Source organism: Canis aureus, chromosome 8 (genome assembly GCF_053574225.1).
Source record: "Canis aureus isolate CA01 chromosome 8, VMU_Caureus_v.1.0, whole genome shotgun sequence".
Lineage (NCBI taxonomy): Eukaryota > Metazoa > Chordata > Mammalia > Carnivora > Canidae > Canis > Canis aureus.
In genome coordinates this window covers 64939965-64957024 of record NC_135618.1, presented here as the reverse complement: position 1 = coordinate 64957024, position 17060 = coordinate 64939965, and the positions used below count along the sequence as shown (strand labels likewise).

At 51.0% G+C, this 17060-nt stretch overlaps 1 protein-coding gene across 1 annotated transcript in view; it reads right to left on the bottom strand.

Annotated features, from left to right (window-relative positions):
* Window positions 1–17060, bottom strand: part of FOXK1 (forkhead box K1) — a 68151-nt gene that overhangs the window by 14741 nt on the left and 36350 nt on the right. The window contains exon 2 of the mRNA XM_077907659.1: window positions 8338–8523. Within this exon, the coding sequence (XP_077763785.1) occupies window positions 8338–8523 (186 nt within the window). The remainder of the gene's footprint in view (window positions 1–8337; window positions 8524–17060) is intronic.

Sequence of the window (17060 nt, the reverse complement as noted above, 5' to 3'; positions counted from 1 at the left end):
AAGGCCAGTGTGCCCGTACTCCACCTCCTTCAAGTCACAGAGAACTCAGGCCCCTGCCTTCAGGAGAGCTCCTCCAAGGCCAGAACCCTACAGGAACCATCCAGAGGCCCCAGGTTTTAGAGCATGCCCTATGTGCTCCTGCGTCCTCCCCTCTGTCCCATTTCCCCTGCCTAAACATCCTTTCCCTTCTGCCCAAATGACAAGATACCTCCCCAATCCCCAAAACTCCAACTCCGATGCTCACTGACCCAGCTGCCCAGCTCCTTCCTGGAAACGCACCCCACCCCCACCCCAGAACCTTCCTCCTCCCCCAGGCCCAGTCAGCAATCACAGCTCAGAGGCTGTCTCCCTCATGCAACAGGTACTAGGAAGGACAGGACAAAGGGACCTCAGCTGACTCTGGCCATTATTCCTTTGTGGTGAGGAACCTGCGCACACCACACAGCCCCAGCGCAGGGGGATCAAGGCCTGAGCAGAGGTCAGGAGTAGAACGCATCACCAACTGAGCCCCTCAGACATCCCGGATTGCAAGGACTCTTATCTGATAAGTCTTCTTCTCTGCTGGGTTCCCCCAGACACAGCAGAGATAGGTGTGTGAGAACAGACTCCCACAACACAAGTAGGCTTGCTTAGTAAAGGCAGGAAACAGTAATAAAAGCAGCTTTTCTTAACTTAATTCAGAACCAAATATATAAAACCCAAGCTTGTAATGTCAGGGTGGGAGGGGGACAGAAAATCTCTCTCTAGTAACACATTCACACGCTCAGAAGCAGGCTTCTCAAATGCAGCCATTTGGGAAATAAATGCCACCATACACAGCATGAAGCTGTGGTTAGATGGTCACACAACCCTGATGTGAGGGGCTTTTCCTGAAGGTTCTCTGCACTGTGTTCTGCCAAACGATGCAGAAGTGCTGGATGCACCGGGCAAAGGCAGCCCTGTCAACCCTGCTTTGTTCCTGAACACATCCATCGCCCCTCTGACAGAGCACGGTTGGGCAGGTCCCGGCTGTGACCCCAGAGCTGCCCAGCAGGCCTGTCCCAGGAGAACGTGTGTCTGTGCACAGCCTTTCTGGCCTCAGAGCAGCTAGCTCCTCCCTGAACCCCACTCAGCTGTCGCCACAGTCTGGCCTCCACGGAGAGGGCTGTGCCTGGTACCCAGCTGCCCTGGCATCATGCTGCCATCTGAAGAGAAGGACGACAGCAAGATGCCAGGTGAGCTGGGCTCCCAGATGGGCCTCAGAGGGTGAGTGTCAGATGGCGGCCCGGGGGCTTACAGCAAGGCTCTCACACACTAGGGAAGCCCACCAGGATGCTCAGTGTCCCATCCAGAGTTGTATCCTGCCCCACTGAAAATCTCCCTCACTTCTAGCAAAAGCTGGGGGGGGGGGGGGGAGTTTGGTTTTTTTTTGGAGTAGGCTTCATGCCCATCATGGGGCTTGAACTCACAACCCTGAGATCAAGAGTTGCCTGCCCTACTGACTGAGCCACAAGGCACCCTGGAAATAATTCTTAAAGTACAAACACACATGTGTAACTCTGAAGGGAATAGGAGAGAGAGGACATGGTAGGGACCTCCTGGGACGCCAGGCTTGAGCAAAGTACTGCTCGCTTTGTGGGTGTGGGGGGTCCCCCACTGCCCAGGTGTGTGGGAAGTCTCAATGTAGGCACACAGTAAAGCAGTAGAGGCCGAGCAGCCGCGACCTACCAGATGTCACACAAAACAAATGCCTGTTCTTCCTGGTTCAAGATTAAAGGTGGAAATGAAACTGAACGCGCACTTTAGACCATTGGTCGCTGATTCTACCTTTGGTGGGAAAATAGCTCCTAAGTCATGCTTTTGTTTCAGGTGAGAAAGGTTTATGGTTTTGGGTGGTGGCTGCTTGGGCTGGCCTGTCCTGCCAGCAGCTGCTCTGGATTGGGGCTGCTGTGGCACCAGGGCAAACCCAAGGACGGACCCCTGTAACCACGCAAGTCATACCTGGCAATGACATTGCATCATATGTTTACAAATATTGGAAAAGAATGAACAGCCTGATGGGAAAAGGTGTTTCCAGGTCTAACTATGATGGTAAGAATTTAAGCTGAGGAAAATGCATGCATTTTTTCTATGCCCATGCATAACAGGGCAGCTGATGAAGTCTGTCCCTGGTGCCCACAGTGAGCCTTTCCCATGGTGTCTGCTGCCACCTGTCCAGGGTGCCCCCAAGCCCTGCAGGGCCCTCAACACCCACTCAGGTGCCTGCCGGTCCTAGGTGCCCTGGGGTTGTGGCATGTGGGGTAGGGGGGACCTGGTGGTGCCCACACAGGCAAGCAGGGGGCAGCAGGGGGTGAAAAGAGCGAAACAGAGTGTGGCCTCAACCCCAGAATGGCACAGACCATGGTGACTAGCTGGTGAGAAGGCTGCTAATGCACTTGCAGAAGACAGGGAAACGTCCTTAGAATTTTAAAAAGAGGAGAAAGGCAAGTTCAGTAAGTATAGCCAGAAAGCCCCCAAAAGGCCCAGGAAGCCACCAGGAACGGAAGGGAGGGCAGTGAGGGGTATGAGCAGGGGGGAAGCTCCACGGAAACAAGAGGGTCATCTCCCGGCGCCCCAAATGCATGGACACTGCAAACAGCGGGTCTGAGAGGGTCTGAGCCAGAGGAGTACTAACCTCTCTAACGACAACACTCAAAGATAGACAGTGATTGTAAGTTGTCAGGAAAAAAATGTGTCCACAGAGGAGAGAGTGTGAATGGAGGAGAATGATGATTTTCTGGCATGGAAGATTTTTTTTTTTTTTTAATTTACCTGTCTTGAATTCTTTCCTAGGAAGCAGCTAGAGGATGTTCCCTGATAAAAACTGAGGAGATCAGGGAAATGGAAAGACAGACTGAGCAGAAGGAGCTCCCAGAATTACCGGGAAGCCGATCCCAGGGTCGGAGGTGCCCCAGGCTGGTCCAGGTAGAAGGAGACTGGGCATCCAAGGAGGGTCTTCCCAACAGGTCGGCATGACAGACGGAGCTGGGAGCGTGGGACACTGATGGGGGCAGAGGGTGGATGTGCCAGTCACAGGGACACCGAGCATGAACCAAACACAGCAGACAGGCCCAAAGACCCCCCAGGCGGGGACAGCCGGAGCAGGAGCAAGGAAAAGTAGGCACTGCAGCTGGCACAGACAGGCTAAGAAATCGCCAACACTCACTGACCCAACAGTCCTGAGGTGCCAGGGTGGGGACGGAAAACAAAACCCCTAATTTCCACCTAGGAAGTCGACACAAGACACACCGAGAGGCCCAGAGAATCGCATAGTGGGCCATGCAGAGACGAGCAAACACTGGCAGAGCACTGAGGCGGGCAGGGACTGTCCCCGTGGTGCCACCGTGGTGGACATTTTGGTTCTTGTACCCTTTGGTTCTTTTATCCCTTTGATAAAAACCCAACTTTGTAAAAGCTTCAACACAATCAGCATTGGTGCCACCAGCTAGAACCACACTCAACCGTTATGCGCAATCTGCTGGCCAGCATCTGATCTCCAAGTGAGCCATTGGGAGCATTTAGAGACGTGCCCCGTGCACCTGTCCTGGGAATGGCACAGTGGGGGGAGCTTCATTTTCTGAAATGTCTGAGTTCTGTATACTGCATACAGTCTTTCTGTAGTCTGAAAAAAATAGGAGAACAGGGAAAGAAGGTCCCCAGAGGGCAGCTTCTGAGACCTCTCTTTAGGGATGCTTAAGAATAATGCGATGCTGCGAAATCCTGTGAAGCTCAAAAGCACAGGTCATTTCTGAAATGCATCCTGCCCCGCACACAACAGTCGGCAAGTCATCAGCCCAGACATCACAAGGTGTGTGCATGCCGAGGAGCAGCCCGCCTGGTGCAGACCTTAGGGGGCACGCAGCCCCCGCGCCCACTCAGCTCCTGTTCTCCAGGTTATTCCTACTTCCTACCGCACAGAGTGTGAGGCCTGGGAAGGGCCCTCCGTCACTGGGTCATGTGCCCACAGGCCGGGCGACACCCAGAAGGCTCGGCCAAGAACACTTAAAGCATGAACCTTCAAAGGGCCCGTAAGATGTGTCCATGAACCGGGACACGGCCACCTCCATAAAGATAAGAACTTTCTCTCCACATTCTAGAGCCAAAACACACCGTGGCATGGATTTTGGCAGAAGGGAAAATACAAAGAACATGGAGGGCTGGCCTTTCTGTGTGGATAAGCCAATTTTTATTTCCCTGGACCTCTTGGGCAGGGAAAGGGCCCAGGGCAGGGGGGCAGGGTGGGAGTCCACAGGTACAGGTGCCAGGAAGTGGCCCCCAGGTGAGCCACGGATGACGTGCTCCAAGACCACCAGGCGAGGGCCTCGGCTGGCACGACAGGAAGTGTCTGGAGGCCGAGCTTGGAGCGGTGACGCAGGAAACATCACCCCAAGGAAAGATACGTCACTCCATGGAAGGACCCGCCACCCTATGCAAGGGCCCGTCTGCGGAGGGACACAAGCACTTCTCCTGGGACGGGACAGATGACAGGGAAGGGCGGGCAGCCGAGCTCCAACCACCAATGAGGTGGAACTGCACCTGAAGATGACGGTTAGGGGTGGTTTCATTTTGAAGGCAGTGGCCTAGACTTTGCCAGACTTTCCAGCACAAATTACTCTGGTTTTTGATCTCTACCCTGAAAAAAAAAATCAAGGAAAAGCTTCTTAAAGAAGCAGCTTGTAAAGTCTGGCTCTTAGTGACAACCAGCTCCTCTTTCCTCCCGCTTCATTTCAGCTCTGGCTTTAAAACTCTTAGCTCTGAGGACTCTTTATAGGTTGGTCTCTTGTTTTGTAAAACCCAGAAAACGGTTAATCGATTTCTTCTTCCTAAAAACACTTCTTTGCAAAAAAAAAAAAAAAAAAAGTCAGCAAAATGCTGCTGAAGACAGCAGAATTTATTTCAAAGAGCATTCATTCATTTTCTGGGTGGAGTACATCAGTGAAAAAAAAAAAAACACAAACAAACGCCCAAAAACAAAACAAACCCAACCACAGGCGGCCACACCCCCTGGCCCACAGCGCTGGGGAAGCAAAAAAAAAAAAAAAAAAAAAAAGGTCAAACAGAAAGGAAGGCGGGCAGGGTCGGAGGGTGAGGCGGGGGCTGTTGGTTGGAGAGAATGTTCCTACAGGGACTCCAGTGGCTCAGAAAACCCTGGAGCGGACAGAGACCCGGGGCAGGGCGCTGGAGAAACTGGGGCCTGGGAGAAAAGCAACCCACACCGGGGCCCCCAGGCAACGCGGGGAGCTGGCCAATAGCAGGAGCAGGACGAGGGAGGACCAAACTAGGAGAAGAGGTGTCCTCCCCTCCCACTGTGTCGTCAGAAGGACGGGCAGCGACAGCCGCGGGGGTGCCAGCCCCCTCTACCCCACCCCTTGCAGAGATGGGCCCTCCTCCCCTCCTCAGTCATGGGAGGGGTGGGAGGGAGCGTCCCAGGGATTAGAGCAGAGGTGGTGAGAGCAGGGGTGGTGGCAGTTAGTAAACCCGAGGCTCCGCCCCGCCACAGCCCAGGAGAGGAGCAGGATCTTGGCAAGCGAAACCACTGCGGCCTCCGAGGTTTCTAAACACTCGATTGGATTCCACAGTGCCAAGATAAACGGATGTAAACAGAAATCCTCTGTGATATTTAAAGGCCAAAAATGGGAGAGAGGGCTGGTCCCACCATGACTATCTTCTCCCCATATCTTTTGCCAGATGAACAGGAGAAGGGGAGCCCAGGACACAGCGTCCCCCCCCAACCCCACAGCTCCCCCCCAGGGCTGGCCCCAGGGCTGGCCCCTCACAAGCCACACCTGCTTCAAGTCCCAATTCTGCTTCAACAGCTCCCTTAACTGCTTCCGGCTACAGCCTCCCTTCCAACACAAAAACTACAGGAGCGCCCGAAGCCTGGTTTGAATATCTTAACCGGGTGGCTACTGTGTTGATTTGGAATATTACTGGAAGATATATTTATTTTCTGAAGCCCTCCAGGTATAAGCCAACATATTTTTCTCTCTTAGAATGCATCTATTTGGCTGTACTATACACTGATAATTAACAATCCCATGCCGACCAACTGCTCGGGTTTTGCTGGGTGCCAAAGGTCCTCCACGACCAGCCCCTCACTGCCCAGGACCAGCCCCCAGCTGCCAGCGGCACAGGCGTGAAACATTGCTGGTCCCTGTGTCCACTGCTGCTTTACAGTACTGCTGGGTAAAGGGGTCAGCACAGGCAAGTTTCAGTATCAGCTTCACGGAGATGTCATTCCCCCATTAAAGAACTGAGGGGTTTTCGGTATACTCAAGAGTTGTGCAACCATCACCACGGTTTGATTCCAAAGCGTTTGCATCATTGCCCCAGAAACAAATGCCATACCAGCTGGCTGGCACTTCCTCTGACCCCCAGCCCCTGGCAACCACTTGCCAGTCTTTCTCTAGATCCGCCTGTTCCAGCATTTCCTATCAATGGATCATAACGGTGTGCGGTCTTTTGCATCTGGCTGCCTTCACTCTGCATTATGTTTCCATGGGTCATCTGAGTTATGCCAGGTGTCAGCACTTCATTCCTTTTTTATGGCCAAACAACATTCCATTGTAAATATTCCACATTTGACTTAGCCGCTCATTAGATGACAGACATTTGAGTCGCTTCTGCTTCGGGGCTATTATGAATAATGCTGCCCTGAGCCCTTGTGTGCAAGCTCTTGCCTGAACCTCCTGCTGCTCAGGTGAGTGGCTGGCTCACAGAGTGGCCCTTCAGCACTGCGAGGAAGAGCTGGACTGTTTTTCCACGTGGCTACACCATCTCACTATATACGACTTCTTACTCACAGATGAACTACACACAGGTAAGCAAGTGTAGGAACATTTTCATGGCGTGACCATAAAACTCAGGTTCTAGAATAAGTTCAAGTTAGCCGCCTGAAACAACAATGGGATCACATGATCAGTTTGGGGTTTTAAAGCAGAGCCATTCTAGAAACCTGAAATAAACGCAAGTAGTAGTTGAGACACTGCAGGCCCAGTGCTAAGTACAGGACCTAACACACTCCTGGGTTTTGGTAAGCAGCTGCTTGTCCCCGTCTGCCAGAGTTGGGACCTCTGAGTTTCCCTTTACAACAAGGTAAACAAGGCCCAATGAGGCAGCAGGGGCCTGCCTCAGTTGCCCCTGGTTCTCTATTAACTAGATACTTGGCTAGAGCCAGAATTTGGGTCCTAGTCTTGAGTTCCAGGCCACGTCCCGTTCAGCACTGTCCCTACCATTCTCTCTGTAAGAGCAAGTCACACCTACTCACTGGCTCTGCAGGACACCAATTCCAAGCCAGCTCAATGTATACTGTTCCCAGTATGTCAGCAACACGTCCCGGCAGGAAAATAAGAGGCATGATTATTACAGAAAGAATGGGGGATACGCAGTTCTAGAACATGAGGACCTCTGGAGCAGGGACACTCAGTGAGAGAAGGCACAGCATCCGACAAGACGGCTGCAGAGACAGCAAAGCTCCTGCCACTGGAGCAGCCATTTTCAAAGTGTGGCTCAGGGGCCCCTGTAGGAAGTGATGTGACCTGCCTTTTCCAGGTCTGACATCTACACCGATGACACACTGGCCATGGGGGAGGCTGCTGGTGCTGTGGTGGGAGCACCAAAATGCACAGTGGTCACTGCACCCCAGGGGTCATACACGCAGTAAAAGGAAAGCGAGTTTCACTGAGAATGTCCTTAACAAAGTTCTAAAATAGTTTAACATGTATAAATCTTGACCCTGAGACAGGTAACAGAATGGGTAGAAGGCAGGACTTGCGTGGCACTGAGTCAAGAGCCTGGCTAGTCTCCATCTATGTAGATCTCCCTGAAACCTTCCCCTACAGCTTCTTTGTACATCATGCCAATGATGAGAACATTTGAGGATGTTCCCTCCTTCAAAATCCAGAGCGATTCCTAAAACTTCACCAATAAAGTTTAGAAAAACAAAGTTCAAATCCTGATATGCAGATATGACTTGAAAATATTTTCAATGTCTTAAAAAAAAATCATGCCTGTGCTTTTTTTATTTTTTTTTTTTTTAAGAAAGCCCCTACTACACAGAACTGCAAACTGAAAAGTGATTAAGGAGGCAGGGACTTCTCACTCTGTGAGAGAATTCTCCAGAGATTTTCTTTAAGTCGTCAAGTCCCTTGATGCACTTAAAATAGTTCCAAAATTTCCATCCCTGTGCAATTTTCCAGAAACACACAGAATGCTGTATAAGACCTAGAACTTCTGTGTCATCTTCCTCTTCCTCTGTGGAGGGGACTGTGTGGCCCAGGCTCACGGTGGGCTGCGCACAGGCCAGAGGAGGTCACTCACCTGATGGTGCCAGTTGGGGACGGGATGGGGCTGACCAAGCTGCGGAGATCCGGCTCCGGAATGTGAATCTTCAGAGGGGAGATCTGCGGGTAGAGGGGCCGGAGGGGAGACGCCGGGGCTTCCTCCTGACGGTATAGTGATGTGAACTGGATCTTTATGGCCGTGCTGGGGAACCGAAAAGTGCACCTGTAACAAGAGAGAGGACACAGGTCAGTGCAGAACAGGCGGGGAGAAGGCGGAGGTGGGAGTCGGCAGAGGAATGTTCTAGGTCACCACATAACTGCCTTCTGTAACAGAACCCCACCGTCATTTTGTAGTTCAGGGAGTGAACCAAAAATCCTATGTGTGCTGCTTTCATCAGGACACTTGCTAACACTGATATGGGTCTTCCTTTTCCCGCACATGTGAAGAGAGAGTTATGAACCCAGGTGAGTCCCTAGCAGAGGCTCTGACACACAGAGTCATTTCCCATCTACCAGCATGGCCGCTGGGTACCCAAGCTTGTTGAGAGACTGAAATTCCATGATTACCGTTCATGCAGCAAGTGGAAAAGACAGACACCCTATGACAAGCAGCATCCTCAGCATCTCAGTTTCTCTACTGGCAGGTGACTGCATGCAAACCAACCCAGCCTCACATATCCAAGTCACACCTTGTGTGTGCCACAGGAACCCTGGGTCGCCTGCCTCCAAGGAACATCTACCTGTAAAATCTGGACGTTACTTATCCAGCACACTTACCTTCTAGACGGACAAGTCCTTAACAGGTTGCTAAGTGCAGGACTTAGTTACAAACAAAAACACAAAACCAAATGAGAACAGGCTGCCTGTGCAGAGACAAGCGACAGTCTTGCCTGTAGCAATTGCTTAGATAAGGCTCTTTGTAAAATATGGGGGGTGTCGTGGGGCGGGGCCTGGAGAGGATGGATGTAAACTCCCACCTTTGGTGCTCTCCCAGTAGTTCTGGAAAGGTGCTCAGGTTATGCCAAGTGATTCACAGCTCGAGAAGTGTGAAAGTCCTCCCCAGCGTGACCACACGAAGCCTCCGCCAGCAGGCTGCTGGTTCACTCCTGCTCATGTTATTTGTTTACATAGCGAGTACACCTCCAAACTCCCAGGGACGCAGTAAACACCCTCTTCATCTGAATTCCCTTTTTTCTCTTAGTAAAATAGTTTTTAAAAAACTAGATTTAAGAGTAGGTCAAAACAGGTTCTGGGCACCCAAGAGGCAGTGAGTGTCTGTGAGCCCACAGGAGTACTCTTGAGCTTTCTACGCTCATGAAATGACTCAGCAGCATATGCAAGCGTCTGCTCTAACAGTCAGGCTGCCTGCAACTTCCAGAGAAAGTCCGTAACTCAAACCGGCTGGACTGGCCAGTACGGATTCTTCCAGAGACACCCAAGCAAGAGCATGAGGACTGGGGGTCTTAGCCAAGGTGGGGAGCAAAGTACCAGGCTGCTGTTGAACCCACAGGTACCAGCTTCATAGTTCCAAACCTAAAATGAGAACGAAGGCGTTCTGACACCATTTCCTGATGCTGCACTAGTTCTGGGAGATGCAGTCTAAGCACCAGCGTTAGGGTGGGGGTTGGGGTATCTGTCCTGTCATGTCAACATCACCCCCAAGGTCCTGCGTAAGGCCCCTCGTGGCCACTTAAACATATTCTGCAATTTTCCTCTTGTAAGCCATAGTTAAAGAAACGTTTGATGTTGCTCCCACTTTCCTTAGTTTTCCCGCAACCCAGCAGAAATTTCCTTCATCAGTACTTTGGCTAAAAGTTACATCACACATTTTCCTCCGACGCTTTCTGAGGCCTCCAGTCTCCCCAGACCTGGAGGCCTGTCAGCTCTTGTAGGACTCAGAGCCGAGCCAGCATCTGTCCCAGCTCATGGCCAAGGATGGGCTGCCGTCTCCAAACCAGAAAAGGAAGGAAAGAGTTTGGAACCTGGGAGATGCTTGAGGGCTACACACACACACACACACACACACACGCACTCATGCATTCACACACACAGGCACACACGTGCACACACGCACCCGCATGCAGCCCCGTCCTACAGTGTTCAATACGGAAGCAGTAATGATGAGTATTTAAAGGCACTGTGTCTGTCTTTTACCATTGGTCTCTTCCTTCATCAGCTGCAAATCAACACAAGCTACATTCTACTACCTGCCAAAAGGGCACACAGCTGGAGTTCTGACATCCCACACCGTGAAAGTCCTCATGCTAACACAAGATCATAGCATCCTACAATCATCAAGGCAACCAGAAAGAGGATGTGGCTTCTGGCTTATGGCAGAGGTCACAAGGCAGAACGGAATGTCAGAAAACAGGGTTTCAGGTGAAGACAAGAGCTAGCATAGAATCCTTGGAATGGGGATGGGGAGGCCAGGCTCCAGGCCAGCTGGGGCTGCACCACCCCCACACCACAGTGTGATTCTCAGGAGGTGAGTGAGGTACCCGGGGTGGGGGTGGGGGGCCCACTGCTGAGTCCCCTGTGAGGGCGAGGTGTAGGGTGGAGACTGACATGGAAGGAAACAGCATACAGGAAGAAGAGTGGCTTAGAACCTCTAGTGAGTTTACTGCCTTGGCCTCTGTAGTTGTGTGTTCTTTGCTAATAAAACAGGAGACTCTGAACAGACACTTTCCAGTTCAAAAACAAAGATTCCAGATAATATGTGCACACAGGTGGAGTTTTTAGTAAAATCAAACACAACATTTTGTAGGTCAGGGATTTGGGTTAGCAAATTAGTAACAAAATCAAACACCATCTATAACTGATTCAAACGGGCCAATTTCCTACCGTAAGAGTCATTTCCAATTACGGTTTAACAATAAACATTTTCATATTATTTACTGCAGCAGCTATTTCAAAAGCAGCTCCTGACTCACTCTTCCAGAAATTATCCTGAGGCAAACTGTCTCCTACCTAAGAGGAAAAACACTAGGAAGCTACTTAATTTTAAACAGGCATCTCTCCCCAGGGTGCTCCCGGGTTCACCAATTACTTCTCTCCCTATAATATTTTCATTCCGGTTTAGGGCCCTGGTTGTGGAGTTTTAATGAGCATGTTTTGCAATTAAAGCTATTCTCTTGGAGGTGCTTCACATTTGACCTGATCCCAACCACACACTGAGCGCCCGCCTTCAGCGCGAGGTATCCCAGCCTCGGGTGGGCGTGTGCACTCTAGCACTCACTGCCCCAGCCTGGAGCACAGCTCTGGCAAGCAAGCACCTACACTGGGAGGGACAGCACTTCAGATCTCTCTCCAGGATCCCTGCCCTATTGTCCAGAGACAGAGGAGTTGGGGGGCAGCCCAGGGCTGGAGGCAATGGTGGGCTGGCTGTCAGGGGTGAGACATATATTCTAAAATCAACTGTGGTGGTAGCTGTGCAACTGTGAACAGACTCAAAACCACTGACCTGGACAATTTGAGTGGGTTAGCTGCCTGCTATGTGAATTACATCTCATTCAAGCTCCTCTGAAATGTTCTTGCTCTAGAGTTCCCATACTTAGGGTCTCCCCGAGGCTTGCACAGTCCCTGGGGCCACATGCACAGTCCCTGGGCCCACATGGGAGCCAAAGGCTCCTGGAAGTTGAGGCAAATCAACATCCTGTGGTTGCACATGAAGCCACTGTCTTCAACAACAGGTCAAAGATCACAGCATGGAAGGCTGCTTCTGGTCCTGCTCAGGCATGAAGGAGCCTAAGTGATTTGGGGGTGACTGGGGTGCTCACTTTCACTTCCATCTGGTCCTTAGGGAGGAATCCCATCACCTGCCCCACCAGCTAGGAAATTGTTGGAGATAAAAAGAGCTTGTTTAATCCTTATTGATATCAATATAAATACAGTGATCTTCATTCTAGACATAAGAAAAAGGCAGAGAGGGGCACCTGGTGGCTTGGTCGGGTAAGCATCTGCTTTTGGCTCAGGTCAAGATTTCAGGGTCTTGGGGATCCCTGGGTGGCGCAGCGGTTTGGCGCCTGCCTTTGGCCCAGGGCGCGATCCTGGAGACCTGGGATCGAATCCCACATCGGGCTTCCGGTGCATGGAGCCTGCTTCTCCCTCTGCCTGTGTCTCTGCCTCTCTCTCTTTCTCTCTCTGTGACTATCATAAATAAATAAAAAAAAAAAAAAAAAAAAAAAAAAAAAAAAGATTTCAGGGTCTTGGGATCCCTGGGTGGCACAGCGGTTTGGCGCCTGCCTTTGGCCCAGGGCGTGATCCTGGAGACCCGGGATCGAATCCCACGTCGGGCTCCTGGTGCATGGAGCCTGCTTCTCCCTCTGCCTGTGTCTCTGCCTTTCTCTCTCTCTCTCTGTGTGACTATCATAAATAATAAATCAAAATTTAAAAAAAGGGGGGGAAAAGATTTCAGGGTCTTGGGATTGAGCTCCACATAGGGCTCCCTGTTCAGCAGGGAGTCTGCTTCTCTCTCTCTCCCTCTGTCCCTCCCCCTGCTCATGCTCTCTTGCTCTCTCTCTAATAAGTAAATAAAATCTTAAAAAGAGAGAGAGAGAGAAATAGGCAGAGAGAGAAGAACTCTTTGGGGACTGGATGCATGGGGAAGTGAGCATCAGTGTACACAAGGATGCTGATGTGGCTTTTAGTGGCTCCAAGCAATGGGCTGTGGGAGAAGGAATGCCACATCTTTCTCAAGCAGCTGCCATGTGGCTGGAGATCGGGCACCAGCCCGGCAAGCCTATGGCTTCAGGAGGCCTCAAAGAAGTCACCACTCAAGTGAGACAGGCAGAGATGAGGCCAGGGAGCTGGTGGGCAGAGATCCTTCCAGAATGCAGACACAGGGCCTGGCCCTGTGGGAACTGGCATGAACAATGTCTATGACTAGTGAGTGTGCTTCTTGCTCTTCTCTTTTCCAACTGAAGAGTTGGGGCCACCTCCCCTTTCCTTGTGCTCAGCTCAGCATTTCACAGAGGACCACCTGTAATGCTATGATGGAGGGATGCACTAGTCACCAGAGATCCTATACTTTACAGGGTGTCGTCATAAGCGGGACTTGAGGCTGCCTCCTTTGATAAGGAGGAGTGTTTTTATTTTGGAAGACGACAGACAAATACATGGGTGGTTAAAAGGCAGACTATGACAGAGGCAGCTAGTTCCCTGGATACACATCCTACAGTGAATAGTTTCAGCTGGGCACACAGTCGCCCAAATGACAATGCTTCGCTGCCTCTCCTGCAACCATGAGACCGTGGTGGTTAATGGGATGCAAATAGGCATGCCATGAAGAAGAACAGAATGTCTTCTTCACTTTTTCCTTTTCAATGGCCAGAATGAGGATGTGATGGCAGGAGCTGCAGCAGCCAGAGTAGGCCATCAGATGGACACTGGGTAACACAACAATGTAATAGAAAAGGCCTAGGAGCTGCTGTAGCAGCTTATGTTAAGACTGTATCAACTTCACCCTTGTTATTTTGACCTTGGTTACCAAAACCAAAACTATATCCTAACTGTAAACAGCTAAAGAGCTCCCTATGGGGAATCGCTGAACAAACTATGGTGTGTACTCAGAGACAAACATTATGTGGCCATTTACTGGGACACTTTCATCACTGCACATCTTTGGGCAAGTCTCTTAATGCACCGGCCTGCTTTCCTCATCAAGGAGCACAGGGTATCCTTAGAGCATACTTCACAGGGTTCTTCAGAGTATTAAGCAGAATGGTCTAAGCAAAGTGACTAGAAGCACACACAGAATCCAGGCATACCAAGAACTCACAAAGTGCTGGCCCACAGAGGAGTGTGATACTTGGTGATGAAGTGCAGAGACCAAATAGCTGACTCGTGAAGACAGGCTTGGTTTGAGAATGAGCTGTGGGAATAGTGTGGGGGGACCTGGGAGGTCTCTTCAAATGCATTGACAACACTGAGTGTGAGGCCTGGCACACAGTGAGCAGCCAATGGCACACGGATGTTCTTGTGAGCAGAAGAGACGGGAAAGACGGATGAAAGATCCTTGGGCCTTTCAGGACCCCACACTCATATCAAAACATTCTTTCAGTGTTGCTACAATGTCCTTTAAGAAATGAAATATTCGGGGATACCTGGGTGGCTCAGCGGTTTGGCGCCTGCCTTTGTCCCAGGGCGCAATCCTGGAGTTCCGGGATCGAGTCCTGCGTCAGGCTCCCAGCATGGAGCCTGCTTCTCCCTCCTGCTGTTATCTCTGCCTCTCTTTCTGTCTATGTCTATAATAATTCAATCAATCAATCAATCAATCAATCTTAAAAAAAAAAGAAAAGAAATGAAATATTCGTGAATGGGGGGAGGGAGCAAATACTTAATAACCAACCCTTTAGAATTATGCAAGGTGTGACAGGTCTTCCAGAAACCTCATGGAGGATTAAACCTGGCCCAGTTCCACCGTGTGCTCCTGCCCCAGGGGGATTGAGAACAGTGGAAACACTGCCAGGCCTCCTGTTCTGAAGGCAGGGCTGGGAGGCACACAAAACATGACTCAACAGCCCGCAGAGCCCCTCCAGCCCGCCCCTCCCTTCCCACCCTGCTCCAGACCCTTGTTCCAGGTGGAGGCAAAGAGGAAGCTTTCCCAGGGTGGGCCCAGCCCACAGCGGTTCCCATGTACCTACGTCTGGAATTAGAATGCCAGGGGAGCTAGAGGCTCTGACTTTCCTAAGAACTTGGGAGAAAAATAAGACTGTTCAGGAAATGGGTTTGTAAAACTTTTACATATACAATCCCCACATCAAAGGATTCTGACAATCATTTTTTTTTAGCCTAAAAGATCTATTTTTACTAATACTTTAATGCATTTGCTAGAACAGCCAAAACCGCAGAAGGGAGGCTGCAGCCATGGGGGCTCGTCAGGCCATGGGGACCACCTTCATAGTGAAGCTAAGGATGCACATCACAGGCAGACCAAAGGGGCAGGAATAACAGTACAAGTTAGAACTAGGAAGAGCCAAGGGAAGCAGATGGCCGAAGATTCGGGAAAGTGCGAGGACTGTTGTCCCTGACCAGGCACCAGCTTGGTGAAGTCCTTGACACACCAACAAAAACTCAAAACCCAACCTTCTCTGCCTGGTCTTCGTCCCTCCTCTATGAACCGAGGCTGTGATCTTGACTGCTTGCCAGCTCCCTCCACCTTTGCACTGACCCCTCAGCCTTGTTTCCTCAGGCTGGTTGACTCACACAGCTGTGACCCCGGCCAGCCAGAGCAGCCTGGGAGCAGGTGGTCACAGGCTCGGTTCTGATCCTATCCACACGCTTAGCTCTGGGTCCCGGTCAGCGCAGTAACAACTTGGGTGTGGGAAACATACACGGCAAATTAAAGAATACATGTTGAGAAGTAACTTTGCTTCCTTCTGTAAAGATTTTTATTTATTTATTAGAGAGAAAGAGAGCAAGGGCGCACATACACAAAAGGCGGAGAGGTGGATGGAGGGAGAGGGAGAAGCAGGTGCCCCACTTAGCAGGGAGCCTGACAATGACTCAATCCCAGGACGCTGGGATCATGATGTGAGCAGAAGGCAGACACTTCAGGGACTGAGCCACCCAGGCACCCCTGCTTTCTTCTTTATGTTTTCAAATGTATGGTCTGTTTTCTTTTTAAAAATAAACAATATATTTATAATCAAGCCAAAACTATTTCTACAGAAAAAGAAAAAAAGGTTGCAGGATACTCAAGCCCCTGTGGTAAATGCTAAAACACAGAAATGCAGCCAAAGGCCTGGTCAAAGCCAGGGCTCCTTGGTAAAAATAGAGGCTCCGCCCTCACCTGAGAAGCCCGAGTAGAGAAGGCAATTAGATGGGGGCCCCTGGAGGCTGGCTGGGTGCAGCTGTGATGACCCTCCCGTGTCTCACACAGCCTGCTAAGTGGGGCTCACGGCAGTCCTGGGCATCCCTCTGCAGGAGGTGGCCAAGGGGGCACACCTTGGGGTTTCTGGCCCCTTCAAAATTATTTCACCCTCCTTCCTTGGGAGCAACGTCCTGCTCCTAGGAGACTCCTACCAGCTGCAGAGGATTTGAGGTTATTTCTACAGTATCACCTGGAGGATTTGAGGTAACTTCTACAGTGTTACTCGGCTGAGGCTAGAGGCTCACCAGTGACTGTGAGTCATCTGGGTGGGGGAGAGCCCAGAATCTAGGTGTCCAGTGGGCATTGCCCAGGAGACAACTACTCCTCATAAAGCCTTGTTCTCAGGCATGTTTGGGAAACTGCCGAAGACCCTGATGAATGCTGGCCCCAGGAGGAAGCCTGCCAGCTCTCAGAACAATCCTGAAATGACCCACCACTCCCATCTGGCACTGAGGTCCACCCTCCACATGGCCGTTTCTCTCCTGCCATATAGAAGGGACACAGAGCACCCCAGCAGAGCTGTGGGCAGCGCAGGGTAAGGATCCCTAGGGGAAGGTCCCCAGGGTCTTCCCAGGGACACTCTTATGCCTTTGTGGGGATGTACTGGGTTTAAAACAAACCAAAAGTTTGGTTTGCCTCACTGTGTAAGGCAAGCTCCTGAGCTTTACAGTTTGGAAAGTCAATGGGGCAGAAAAGTAAATACCTTCTAGACTTGCCTGAAAATCATTGAAGACCATCCAGCTGGGTGAATAGAAGAACCACAAAGCTCAGAACCACCACCTCCAGTGTCCTGGCCTCCTTAAGGTCAGTGTCGGACTGAACAGACCCTGGAGGGCCCGTCCTGTGCTGCTTGGCTTTGATGCAGACCTCAAGACTGGACCCTATGGATG